At 36.9% G+C, this 14,369-nt stretch overlaps 1 protein-coding gene across 2 annotated transcripts in view; it reads right to left on the bottom strand.

Moving 5' to 3' along the window:
• Window positions 1-14,369, bottom strand: part of VPS41 (VPS41 subunit of HOPS complex) — a 212,469-nt gene that overhangs the window by 60,106 nt on the left and 137,994 nt on the right. For both annotated transcript variants that reach the window (XM_037056531.1, XM_037056532.1), the window contains one exon: window positions 686-783. In XM_037056531.1, coding sequence (XP_036912426.1) covers window positions 686-783 — 98 coding nt within the window. The remainder of the gene's footprint in view (window positions 1-685; window positions 784-14,369) is intronic.

The following is a 14,369-nucleotide window of genomic DNA, read 5'->3' as shown; positions in this document are numbered from 1 at the left end:
CTTCCGGACAGGACTCCTGGACTCACACAATAAAGACTCACTGCAAATGGGGCCCACCTAAGCTTCAAAGGGAGGCTGTGTCTACCTGCCCCTCCAGTGGGCCATATAGATACAAGCTTCATTCCAAAGTCAGGTATAACAAAATTCATAACCCCTGTTGCCTCTTATCTGCCATACATTCCATACCATCGCATTTACACTGATAACTGAGAGTTAGCAATAATCTATTGTACTTAAAAGCAAGAATCATGCTACTTAGAATCGCTGGGGCACTGGGAAGTAAACAAATATGTCTGGACCACAGGAAATAATGAACTGCCTTTTCTGTAATTCCCTCTGACCACAGGGGCCATGCTGTTGCAGCAGATCAACTTTACTGCTGTCATTTCTGGTAATGCACAGTGTCAGCTTAGTTTCACTGCCTTTCAGCACGTGGATCCTTCATTCCTTCCTACTAAAATACCAAGAGAGATAGGGAGAAAAATGACTCCCCTTTGCTCAGCAAAAGGAACAAAGGCAGGCAATGAGTAGTACAGCTTCTGAAAGGCGAATATGTTAGGTCTACAGGGTAATAATCTCTGCTGACCTTTTGCTCAGACTACAGCAGAGCCCTTTTATGGGCAACCTGATCTGGGTATAATGATCTGGGTATAAATCCCTCTGTATTTGTGGTGAAATAAATTACCGTTTTTTCTGAAATCTCCTTTACGTAGGAAAGCACAACAAGCTGATCACAGAGAGGTGCAAGACCACTGATGTAGAATTCAGTTTCAAACTGTGACACTGCAAACAAAAGGGATACAAGATTTACCATTAACAGGAACAAAAAGTAGCACAAAAAGGAAAGGACACATCTACTCTGAATTCTTGATGGAATCATTTTAGAAATCTAACACAAAGGAACATGGATAAACAGACCTTCTTGACTCTATCATAAACAAGTAAACCTGACAATAAGAGCAGCATGAATGGTCAAATGTGACACAATGACATAGTTAAATACCATGAAAACCCAATTTAACTTTATTAGTAAGAGTAATATCTTAAAATGGCCCTAGTTTAAATTTTTCATAATGAGAGCATTACAGAGCTATAAAGGTAACAAGGAAGGTTATTTTATAAATATCAAAATACTTTTTAGTTTTATTTACTATAAATATAGTATTTAATTTTAACATTTTTTTTAAAAGATTTTATTTATTTATTTATTTTTAGAGGGGAAGGAGAAAGGGAGAGAAACATCAATGTATGGTTGCCTTTTGTGCGTCCCCTGCTGGTAGTTAGCCTTCAAGGAACCGGCCTGCAACCCAGGTATGTGCCCTGACTGGGAATCGAACCGCGATCGCCTGGTTCGCAAGCCCGCGCTCAATCCACTGAGCTACGCCAGCCAGGGCTAATTTTAACATTTAATAAACATTTTATTTAAAGATTAAAAAGGGGAATGAAGTGCATAGATTACATTATGATAAATAATTACATTATTATTTCTTAAGTGAAATAAAGGTCAGAGGAAACAATTCATCTCTCTTTATTTTTGTTTTACAGTTCTTCTATAACTTTCCCCTTTGCCCTTCTCCAGCCAGCCTGCCCCCCACTTCCATAGTCAATCCTCACCCTGTTCCATGTTCATGGGTCCTTCATATGTGTTTCTTGACTAATCCCTTCACCTTCTTTCAAATAGCCCCCACCTCTCTCCTTCCCTCTTACTACTGTTAGTCTATTCTAATATTCTATGTCTCTGGTTCTACTTGGATGATTGGTTTATTTTGTTCATAGGTTAGTCTTCTAAGTGAGATCCTATGGTTTTTTGTCTTTTACCACCAGGCTTATTTCACTTAACACATTAGTATTGAGTTCCATCCATGCTGTCACAAAAGGTAGGACTTCTTTCTTTCTCCTGTGTAGGGGTCCATTGTGTAAAGTACCACAGTTTTTTGCTCCACTCTACTGAAGAGTTTCCAACTCTTGGCTACTGTAAACTGCGCTGCTGTGAACACAGGGGTGCATAAGCTCTTTTGAATTCATGTATTCAGATTCTTAGGGTACATTCCCAGCAGTAGAATGGCTAGGTCAAAAGGCAGTTCCATTTTTAGTTTTCTGAGGAACTTCCATACTGTCTTCCACAGTGGCTGTACTAGTCTGTATTCCCAAGTGCACTTTTCTCTGTCCTTGCCAGCACTTGTTTTGTTCATTTATTAATGATAGCCATTTTGGCAGGTGTAAAGTGGTATGTCACTGTGGTTTTAATTTGCATCTCTGATGTCTCATGATGTTGAGCATTTTTTCATGTCTATGGGCCATCTGTATGTTTTCCCGGAAGAAGTGTTTGTTCAGGTCCTTTGCCAATTTTTTAACTGGATTGTTTGTCTTCTTGGTATTGGGTCATATAAGTTCTTTATATATTTTGGAGTTTAAACCCCAGTCCAATGTATCATGGCAATATGTTCTCCCATACAGTGGGTTTTCTTTCCATTTTTATTTTTTATTTTTTTGCCATGCAGAAGCCTTTTAATTTGATGTAGTCCCATTTATTTTTTCTCTTATTCCCTCTGCCCTAGGAGATGTTAACAGCAAAAATATTGCTGCATAAGATATCTGAATTTTTACTGCCTATGTTTTCCACTAGGATTTTTATGGTATATGGCTCATATGTAAGTCTTTTATTCATTTAGAGTTTATTCTGGTATATGTTGTGAGCTGGTGGTCTAGTCTCATTTTTTTTTTTTTGCATGTACCAGTCCAGTTCTCCAAACACCGTTTACTGAAGATTCTATTTTTACTTCATTGTATGCTTGTGCCTCATTTATCAAATACTGACAATAGAGGCATGGGTATATTATGGGGATCTCTATTCTGTTCCATATATCTATGTGCCTGTTCTTATGCCAGCACCAGACTGTTTCGATTACAGTGTCCTTAGTTTGATATCAGGTATTGTGATCTCTCCTACTTTGTTCTGCTTTCTCAATATACTGAGGCTATTTGGGGTTGTCGTTAATCCACATATATTTGGGGGATATTTGTCTTACATCTTTGAGAAACCTCATTGATATCTTCACAGGAGTTGCCTTGAATCTATAGACTGCTTTGAGTAGTATGGACATTTTAATGTTGTTAATTCTTCCAATCCATAAATATGGTATATGCTTCCATTTATTTGTATCTTCCTCAATTTCTTTCTTCACTATTATATAGTTTCCAAAGTACAGGTATTTTACCTCTTTCGTTAAGTTTATTCCTAGGTAATTCTTTCTGTGCGTGTGTTGCTATAGTAAATGGGAATTTTTTTTAGTTTCTCTTTCTGATAAAGTACATTGTTGGTGTACAAAAATGCCATCAATTTCTGAATATTGGTTTTGTATCCCATTACTTTGCTAAATTCAATTATTAGGTCAAAGTGTTTTTTTAGTGGATCCATAGGGTTTTCTATGTACACTATCATGCTGTCTGCAAATGACAGTTTAACTTCCTCATTTCCAATTTGGATGTCTTTTATTTCTTCTGCTTGTCTGATCACTGTGGTTAGGACTTCTAGTACTATGTTGAATAAAAGTGGTGAAAGTGGACACCTTTGTCTTGTTTCTTTCTTTTTAAAAAAAAACTTTTTTAAAAGATTTTATTTATTTATTTTTAGAGGGGAAGGGAAGGAGAGAGGGGAAGAGAAATGTCAATTTATGGTTGCTTCTCATGGGTCCCCTGCTGGGAACTGGCCTGCAACCCAGGCATGTGCCCTGACTGGGAATCGAACCGCGATCATGTGGTTCGCAGGCCTGTGCTCAATCCACTGAGCTACACCAACCAGAGCCCTTGTCTTGTTTCTGATCTTAAGAAAAACACTTTTAACTTTTGATCATTGAATATGATATTGGCAATAGGTTTTCTGTATATTGCCCTTAGTATGTTTATGTATATTCCCACTATTCCCACTTTGTTCAATGTTTTTATCATAAATGGATAATACATTTTATCAAATGTTTTTTCAGCATTTAACGATATGATCATCTGATTTCTGTCCTTCATTTTGTTTATGTGATGTATTACAGTTACTGCTCTGCAAATATTGTACCATCCTTGCATCCCTGGCATAAATCCCACTTGACCAGGGTATGTGATCTTTTTAATATATTGCTGGATCCGGTTTGTCAATATTTTCTTGAGGATTTTAGTGTCTATGTTCATCAGAGATATTGGCCTATAATTTTCTTTATCATGCCATTATTTGGTTTTAGAATTAGGATAATACTGGCCTTATGAAAAGAGTTTGGGAGTCTTCTCTCTTCTTGAATTTTTTGGAATAGTTTGAGAAAGATAGGTGTTAGTTCTGTCAGGACCTGTACAACAGCATAGGAGATCACGGTCACAGCACCACTGAGTCCCACAGGACTCCTACCACAGAAGGTTACCACACAAAATAGGGAGTCAAAGCAGATCCATATGTAGAAATAAAAAAAAAAGACAAAGAAATAACCCCCAATTGAAAGGAAAGGAGGAATTACCAGAAAGAATGCTAAACTGAAAGTGCTAAATGAAATTAATTAGACATAGAGTTCAAAGTAATGGTTATAAGTACGCTACAGGAACTTAGTAGGAACTACATCAGCATAAAAAAGTACACAGCAGCTCTGAGTAACAACCAGGAGTAAATGAAGAATACAATAACTGAAATAAAGGATAAACTAGAAGGAATTAAAAGCAGGCTAGGTGAAACAGAACACTGAATCAGCAAGTTAGAAGACAAGATGGATTAAAAACACCCAGTCAGAGCAACAGAACAAAAGGAGAGTCAAAAGGAAAGGAGATATTTTAAGGGAGCTGCAAGACAACATGAACCAGAAGGAGAAGAAAAGGAGAAAGGGATAGAAATCCTGTTTGAAAAAATGATAGAAAACTCCCCTAACTTGGTGAGGAAAAAAGTCATGAAAGTTCAGGAAGCATGGAGGACCTCAAACAAGAGGAACCCAAACAGGCCCACTCAAGATACAACATAATTAAAATGGCAAAATTTTAAAACAAAGAGAGAATCTTACAGGCAGCAATGGAGAAATAACCAGTAACATACAAGGGAGCTTTGATAAGGCTAGCAGCTAGTTTCTCAACTGAAACACTACAAGCCAGAAAGAAATGGCAAGAAATATTCCAAATAATGACAAGCAAAGACCTGAAACCAAGACTACTCTATTCACCAAGTCTTCCATTTAAAATGGAAGGCGAAATAAGGTGCTTCCCAGACAAAAGAAGGCTAAAAGAGTACATCTCCACCAAACCAGCATTATAAGAGATGCTAAAGGGACTGCTTTAAGATAAAGAAAAAGAGAAAGAAAGGAAGACAAGCACAAAGGGAAAAAATGGCAATGAATAAATACTCTTCAATAACAACTTTAAATGTAAATGAATTAAAAGACATAGGAAAACTGAATGGATAAGAAAACACAACCTACACATATGCTGCCCACAAAAGACCTACCACCTCAGAACAAAATATCTACATAGGCTGAAAGTGAAGGATGAAAAAAATATTCCAAGCAAATACACATGAAAGAAAAACTGGGGTAGCAATACTTGTATCAGGCAAAATAGATATCAAAACAAAGGCCATAACAAGAGACTATGAAGGTCAGTATATAATACTTAAGGGAGTTGTCCAACAAGAGGATAGAGCCCTTGTAAACATATATACACCCAATATAGGACCACCCATATATAAAAAAAATCTCCGAGGACTTTAAGAAAGAAATCAACAGCAATACAGCCATCACAGGAGATTTTAACACACTATTGTCAACAATGTATAGATCACCCAAATAATAAAATTAACAAGTATATTGCGGCACTGTACAAAATTGTAGATCGAATGGACCTAACTGATATTTATAGAGCATTTCACCCCAGAAAAGCAAAATATTACAATCTTTTCTAACGCACATGGATCACTTTCAAAGACAGACCACACGATAGCACACAAAACAAGCCTCAATAAATTCAAGAAAATTGAAATCTTATCAAGCATTTTCTTACACCACAATGGCTTTAAACTAGAAAACAAAGTTTCAAGGAAAAAGACTCAAAAACATTTACATACATGGAGACTGAATAACATGTTATTAAATATGAGTGGGTTAACAATGAGATCAAGGAACAAATCAAAAAGTACCTGGAAACAAATGATAATGAACACACAACAACCCAAACCTATGGGATACAGCAAAGAGAGTCCTAGAGGGAAGTTCAGAGCAATACAGGCCTACCCAAAGAAGATAGAAAAATTTAAAATAAACAACCTAACCCTAAATCTAAAAGAACTAAAGGAACAACAAACAAAGCCAGAGTGAATAGAAGGAAGGAAATAATCCAGATCAGAGCAGAATTAAATGACATAGAGACTAAAAAAATCCACAAAATCAGGGAATCCAGGAGATGGTTCTCTGAAAAGATAAATGAAATTGACAAACCTTTAATCAGACTCATCAAGAAAAAGAGACAGGGCCCCAGATAAATAAAATCAGAAATGAAAGAGGAGAAGTTACAACAGATACCAGAGAAATACAAAAGACTGTAAGAAATTACAGTGAACAACTATATTACAAGAAACTGGACAAAGTGGGTGAAATAGATAAAGTTCTAGAAACAGACAACTTCCAAAACTAAATCAAGAAGAAGCAGAAAACCTGAATAGACCTACAATCACCAGCAAAATTGAAGCAGTAATCCAAAAACTTCTAAACACACAAAATCCCTGGACCAGATGGCTTCACTGAAGTTGAAGACACAAAAGCTGAATTTTACCAAACATTCCTTTCTCCTTTTTAATGGCAGTCTCTAAAATTAAGAAGAAATATTGCATCACTTTAAGAAGTATACGGTGATGGAATTAAGAAGTATAAATCGGTAGTGACAAAACAGTCATAGGGATGTAAAAGTACTGCATAGGGAATCATTTTGTAAAGTATATAACTATCTAACTGCTATTTTACACACCTGAAACTAATACAAAATAATATCAAATGTAAACTGTAGTTAAAAAATAAAAGTAAAAAATAAAATAAAAAAGAAGTATACAAACTTAATTGCAACAAACCTCAGAGATCTTCTGGAAAGCTAAGTGGTACAAGTACAAATATTTCCTAAGGTATGATTCTATGATTAGCACCCGTGAAATATTTATAATAAAAGACTTGTTTTAAGCAACTAGATCTGGGGGTGATTTGTTACACAGTAAGGAGCTAATTGATACAGTAGGGTCCTGGAAAGACTCTTTCGATAACCACACACTACACTTACAGATGAATGTGGGAATAAACTCTCCCTTTGCACCCACCACATTTTCTACAAGTCTCTTATTCAGAGCTTCTCCACCATTCTGCGCTATTAGTTTCAGGTTTAGTTAATTTCTATGATAACATTATGGTATCCTCTTTTTTAAACCTGGGGAAGTCAGTGTAGCATACTGTTAACAATATTAAATGTAGAGTCAGGAAATCTGGTTTATAACTTCAACTAAATTGAACTTGGACAAGTCATTTTAATTTCTGTGGGTATAACTTTTCCCAGCTATAAAATAAAGGAATTGGAGGACTTGGCTGGGTAGGTCAAGCTTTAGTGAGAGCGTCATCCCAACACGCCCAGGTTGCGGTTTCCATCTCTGTTCAGCACACATATAAGCATCAACCAATGAGTGCATAAATAAGTGGAACAAACTGACGTTTCTTTCTCTTCCTTCCCAACCCCTCCCCACCCCTCCAGTCTCTTTTCCTCTCTCTCTAAAATAAAAAATTAAAATAAAGGAATTAAAGTATAAATAAAATCCATAACACACATGAAATGAGGAGCTACTAAATTTTTCTTCTTCCTCCTCTGCGTTCTCCTTGCAGATTACTTATTGTTACTTGTCTTTGCCTATCTTTAATGACTGCTCCTTAATATAACTGTTTTCACAGTTTAATTTTCACATAAAAATGAAATTGAGGATAAATAAAAAATTACCAAATAGTAATATAAATGTCAAAAAGAATAATATTTCTTAAGTTTTTTTCCTTGATTAGACCTCATAGGTGGTACCAGTGCTCTGGACAGAACCACAGAGTAGAAGTGCAAAGGCAAGGCTCAGGACCCAGCTCTGCCACTAACACTATTTTCCTCAACCTCTGAGGGTTTGAACTGATTATTCTTCTTCTCCAGGCACTTAAAAATAGTTTTGGTAATGTGATATTGTGATAAAGGTTCACTTGAAGCCCATATGTAGAAGACCACCTCCACCATAACCATATGCTCAGAGATGAGCATAGCCAGACCCTGAAGCCTCCAGAGAAGCCCCCAGGGCTATGTTTGCTGGGGGAAGGGTGACAGGGGAGGGTTGAAATGTGCAGATGCTATGAGACAGCGTGCCCCCTCCCGGACCCAGAGAGGTGAAAATCTCACATTCTAGAAGACACAGAGGCATATAAATAAGAGGCCGTGGTTGCCATCACTCCTGAGGTTACTAAGTTTATGAACTGACTCTGGTAGAGAAGAACTTGTGTTCTGTTTTACTAAGTCACTTGTGTAGTGCTACACAAACAGTTCCCTTACCAGCAACCTGGGTGAAGAACAAACAATCGGAGATGCCTCAGAGACTGTTTCATGGGCGTCACATGGAGGCTTTGTTGTGTATGTCTGCCTCAGGCACCCGAGGGAAAACATCATCTAAGAAGTGGTGGGTGAATGAGGTAGTCTCCCCATGTGGGATGCCAAATGGGCTGCCTAGGCTCACTGACAAGCAGCATCTGTGTCTCTCCTAAATGTAATCAGATACACATTAAGGCCTTGGTTTTTATGAATGAGCTGTAAGAGACAGAACACAGAGGCTAGAAGATAATCCTATCCAAATCTTTTCTCCTCTACATCCTGATTTCCTAGTTCTCAATAACTTGCATTAATGAGATAGAAAATTTCCAGTTCCCTAATTAAGAACATGATAGAAAACTCTATGTGTTCTTAAAGAAAACAAGAAAATCCATGTAGAGCACATATCTATTTTACTTCTCAATTCCAGATACTACAATAAATGCTTATTTAAGTACTAAATCTTACAAGATTTTACAAACTGAGAATTAGCAACAATTTAAGCAGAGACTACATGAAGTGATTAAATTATAAACTAAATAAAAGTGCTATTTACGAAAGGAAATATATGGTCCATAAAAACAGCATTGTCAAGATCCCAAGAGGCACAGTTAAGGAAGTTATCAACAACCAGAGAAAGTTGATATTAAATACTTCTTTTCATTTTATTAAAAATTAAAATTTACATCAACAAAAATCTTATGGAAAACAAAATTGCTACTATAATCATACCCAGTATTATTCCCAAATTGAGTTAAAAAATAATAACTGTTTATCTTCCATTGAGTATTTTGCCACTTAGCAAAACATCTCCCTTAATCATGTAAAAAAGAAGTCACTTCCTAATGTGAGTTCTTGGTTTAAGAAAATGTTTACAGGTATTCTGCAATAATAAAAAATTCAGAATGATGTTGTTTTATTTTTGTATCTATCATGATTCAGTTTATTCCTTATATTCATGTTGAATCCAAGGGCTGGTTATAGGCAGTGGTGTTAGAATGAACATGAAATTATTCTTCCTAGTGAATAGATTTAGGGAAAGAACTGTTGAATGTTAATACATATTCTTGTGAAGAACATACATAAATTATGTAAAAGTTTATGAACTGACTCCGTAAAATATCTTCAAGTAATTACTCGCTTTCTATTGCAAATTTTCAACAGGTTAATGAAAAAGATTCCGTTTGTTTAGCCTGAAATTCTATTTTCCCCAAATATGATTTAAATAATTTTAACAAAAATTATTTTTCTTTTCCTAAAGGAAGACCAACTTGAATACAAGTGGCTCATAAAAATAAGCTCCCTTTAAACCAATTATCTGGAAAATATAAATCACAAAGAAAAGAAAAACAATATCTGGTGGAGAGCACTAAAATAAAAAAGCAAAAGGCGGAGAAAAAGGAAAAAGGAGAGAAACACAGAATTTCTAGAGGGAACAACAAAAAGACAGTATCTCTGTATCAGATCAATACCTAGAAAATGAGGCAATGGCTCTAGGGCCAAGCAGAGAGTGCACTATGTTCACTTAGATTGCTATAGACCTAGGCAAGGTACCCATTACAGCTGGAGCACAGCCTTCCTCACCCTGATACAGATGAAAAGATCGCTGAACTCTGGCTTGTTCTGGAGGACAAAGCATTCCTAGACATGCTAGAAGAAATAATTCAAGGGAAAAAAACCAAGAGATTCTAACTGGATTAAGAGAAAACACAAAAAAGAAATAAAGTTTCAAAAGGACTATTCACATGAAATTCTATCCAGGGAGATTCTTTGGATCCCAGAAAGAGGACTATTCTGGACACAGTCTTCATCCAGAAGGGAAGCTAGAATTTTTGATCAGTGCTGTCTAACAGAATATTAAGCAAATAATTTTAAATTTTCCAGGAGCCACATTAATAAATAAAAAAGGGTGAAATTTTACAAATATATTTAACAAAACATATACAAATATCATTTTAACACTTTAATACATAATGAGGTACTATACTTTTTCATTTTCATACTACATCTTTGAAGTCCTATATGCAGCACATTTGAATCTGTGTTTGCCACACTCCAAGTGCTTAATTAATAGCCTCAAGTGGCTAGTGGCTAGAGTTCACTGCACAAGTGTAGATGCCCAAAAGACTTTTTCTTTGTCTTTCAAGTGCAGGAATTTAACTGAAATATATCTTGATGGTGCTTATCATGGGTCGCTATTTTCAGATACACACTGTACTATTTTAATTTATATGAATCTAAGTTTTGTTTCTTTTTAGTTTCAGAAAATTGATCTTGAAATACTATTTTTAGTACTTACTGTATTCTCTCATTTTGAGGGGCTCTTACTTGTAGGTTGAATTAGGTCTGCCAGTCTTTAGTATTTATCACTCAATTGCATATCTTTTTCTTACTTATTTCCTTTTTATTTAAATTTTTTTCTTCTACTTCTCATGCAGCACTATCTTTGTGTGTGTTTGCTCATGTTCCTCCTAGTTTAATCTTCATTGCTGAAATGATCTTTTACTTATACTTTCCGAGTTGTCACCTCACTTGAGATTATTAAATTTTGATTTTTATAATTCTTTCATGCCTATATCACTTCTTAAAAATGTCTTATAACTTGTTCTGAATAGTATATACCAGTTGTGATCTATTTTGTGGGTGTTTCTTTTTTGTGTGCTTCTGTTGTCAAGGATGTTATTCTACTCCATATTCACTTTTTCTTAAACGTTAGTATGGGAATTGACCTTGGTACTTTTCTGGTCCTTGTTTTCAGGCCCTGGTAGGAAGTGCTGGCTGCTCAACTGTGAAAGTTCACAGAGGCTTCTGGGATGCCCGAGCCCCTTTATCTAACTGCAACCCTGCACCTACCCTTCTCAGAGAAGCCCACGGTCTTTGCCAGGAAACTTCAGCCAGCTGTTTCGATGTTTTCCTGGCTTAAGTCCGCTAGACACCCTCTTGCTCCCCTCTGTTCTTTTCTCACACAGACACCAATACCACAGCGGGACTAGTGGCTGTTGGTAGTTCTTCCCATCCACTTGAATCCTGGGGCTTTTAGGACCATTCTGTCACTCAGTTTTATTGCAAATGTTGCCTATGGGTATCTGGCTGTGTGATCCAATTGTTCCATTTTTATGTGAGGACTTGGGCATCCTAAAATATTATGCTGCCATCGCCAACATCCTCCTAGAATCCTTTAAGCAAAAAGTGTTAATAGATCAATGTTATATGTGTTATATACACCTAATATAAAGGTTGGACCTGAGAAGCAAAGGGTCACAAAGTTTGATTCCCAGTCATGGTACATGCCTGGGTTGCAGGCCAGGCCCCTAGTGGGGGCCAGATGAAAGGCAACCACATATTGATGTTTCTCTCCCTCTCTTTCTCCCTCCCTTCCCATCTCTCCAAAAATAAATAAATATTTTAAGAAATACTGCTGGGCCACCAACAATGCATGCGCTATCAGTTTCAGAGTAATTGCCATACAATTGAAATAAAATATAAAGTACAAGAGTTTTCTTGTACTTTTAGTCTTGTATCCCTGAAATTATGAACAACTTAAAGAATTACTGAGTACCAATTAGTCAAAAGACACTCTTCTAGAAGCATCAAAATGATGAAGACCCTTTTTATAAAAGAGACTATGAGTCTAGAAGCTAAAGATATAACTAAAATACCACATGGAAATAAGTGTAAATCAAGAAACAGTGCAAAGCAAAACATTTTATTTCTGAGGTGGGGCAGGGAGAGGCAACAGCAGCCATAATCATGACTATAAGCCCCTTAAGAGTGGGAATTATGTTTATATCATGAGAGACATTTCATTAAATATTCATTATAAAAAGTATCATGAAAAATTTCATTAAAATAGATTAAAAAATTAATGTATGTTAGAGTGTGGAGGATAAAAATCAAAATTTTATTTAGGTCTAAATAAAAAGACCATTCTCCAACAATTAACAACTAGATTATCTAAAGTAATACCAGTATATTCAGACCTACAAGATATATTTGAAGCCAGCACGATGGTGGAGAAGTGAGTGAAGCCACACTAACCTCCTCTCAGGACCAATCTGGAATTACAACTAAACTGTGGAGAAATCATCCAGAAAAAAAACTGAATAGCGAGAGCGAAGCCTTAAAGCCTCAGACAGACAGAATAATCAGCTTTACCACAACCTGAATGGTAAGGAGTGTGGTAAAGACTTGAGAAGGCTGGCTGGGCGCCCACAGTGGCAATGACAGAGGGATAATCAAGCAACTAGTTGGATCCCCTGAGAAGTGTGGGGCCTAAACCCTAAGCTGGGATCCCCAGCTTGGAGCATCAGAGCACAAAAAGTACACAGAAAACAATCAGTGGCAAAAAGCAGAAGGGTTACTCTCTGCCAAAGAGAGATGGCTGAAGACACAGTCATTTAAAGGAAATGCACAAGCTTTCATTTGCAGCCACTCACCCTGGGCACTGTCAAAGGCAGGGGCAGAGTAGCTAGAGATGCCTAAGGAGAGCCTGGGGATGGAAGCTTCGGGGAAAGAACTGAGAGAGTAGATGCTGGGATCCTGGTGCTGAGTCATCACCCCTATCACAGCAGCCATCCTGCTCAGGCAGACCACTCCCTCTGATCAGCAACAGCCTGAGGGGAAATAATAGCACCAACGGTGCTTAAACTGACTGCTGAGTGCAGAGTAACTAGGTTAACAACTGGAAGAGTCAGCCACAGATAGTAGATCCCTAGCAGTCTCGGAGCAGGCTGCATAAGGTCAGATGGTGATCAACATCTGACATCATCAGAGGCAGATCCAGAAGTAAAAAACAGTGGTAAATACTAGAGGTTACCAAGATGAAATCCACTTGGTCTTCTCCAAGATTTGCTATATTTTCTTTCCTGCACAGCTTTTTAATATTCATTTCTTGTCTGGTAAGTTTGGGTATATTAAGTCAGTATATTTTATACTACAGTTTATTTCTCTCCTTTCTTATAATAGTCTAAATCTCTTTACACCCTTATTAATACTGGTTCATTTGCTGTTGATAGTGGGATTGCTCTTGCAGATATGGGTTTGTTTCCTGGGCTTTGTGGTTTTGTTCTGGCAGCACCTGCAGAACAGCATACGAGACAAGGTGGGTGGAGTGACCCTCAGTCAACCAACTGGACGGAAGGACCCAAAAAGAATGACCCAACAACAATCAAAACCCAGTTACATCCAGAGAGCCAAAATAAATGGCATAAAGGGCATCCCAAGAGCATCAAGTTCGGGAGATCAAGGAGACTGCACCACTGAATCTCACAGGTCTTCTACCATAGAAGTTCACACCACAAACTCAGGGGGTCAAAACATCAATTTAAGCAGCAGAGCAAACAAAAGTCTCACAAATAATGGGAAGACAAAGAAACACCTCCAATCAAAAGGAAAGGAGGAATCCTTAGAAAGAATGCTAAATGAAATAGAGGCAAGTGAACTATCAGATATTGAGTTCAAAGCAATGGTCATAAGGAAGCTAAATGAGCTCAGTAAAAATTACCAAAAATTATAGGGAAACTATGAGGAATTTACTGCAAACTATATCAGCATGAAAAAGGACATAGAAACTATCAACAAGAGCCAAGAAGAAATAAAAAATATAATTTCTGAATTGAAGAACAGAGTAGAAGGAATCAAAAACAGGCCAGATAAAGCAGAGGATTGAATCAGCAAGCTGGAGGACAAGGTAGAAAACAACTCCCAGAAAGAGCAGGAAAAGGAAAAAAAACTTAAAAAGAACAAAGAGTGGTTAAGGGAACTGCAGGACA

Source organism: Sturnira hondurensis, unplaced genomic scaffold (genome assembly GCF_014824575.4).
Source record: "Sturnira hondurensis isolate 20B ecotype Veracruz unplaced genomic scaffold, ASM1482457v3 Scaffold0008992, whole genome shotgun sequence".
Taxonomy (NCBI): domain Eukaryota; kingdom Metazoa; phylum Chordata; class Mammalia; order Chiroptera; family Phyllostomidae; genus Sturnira; species Sturnira hondurensis.
Note: the sequence above shows the minus strand (reverse complement) of the source record. Positions and strands in the feature narration are given on the sequence as shown.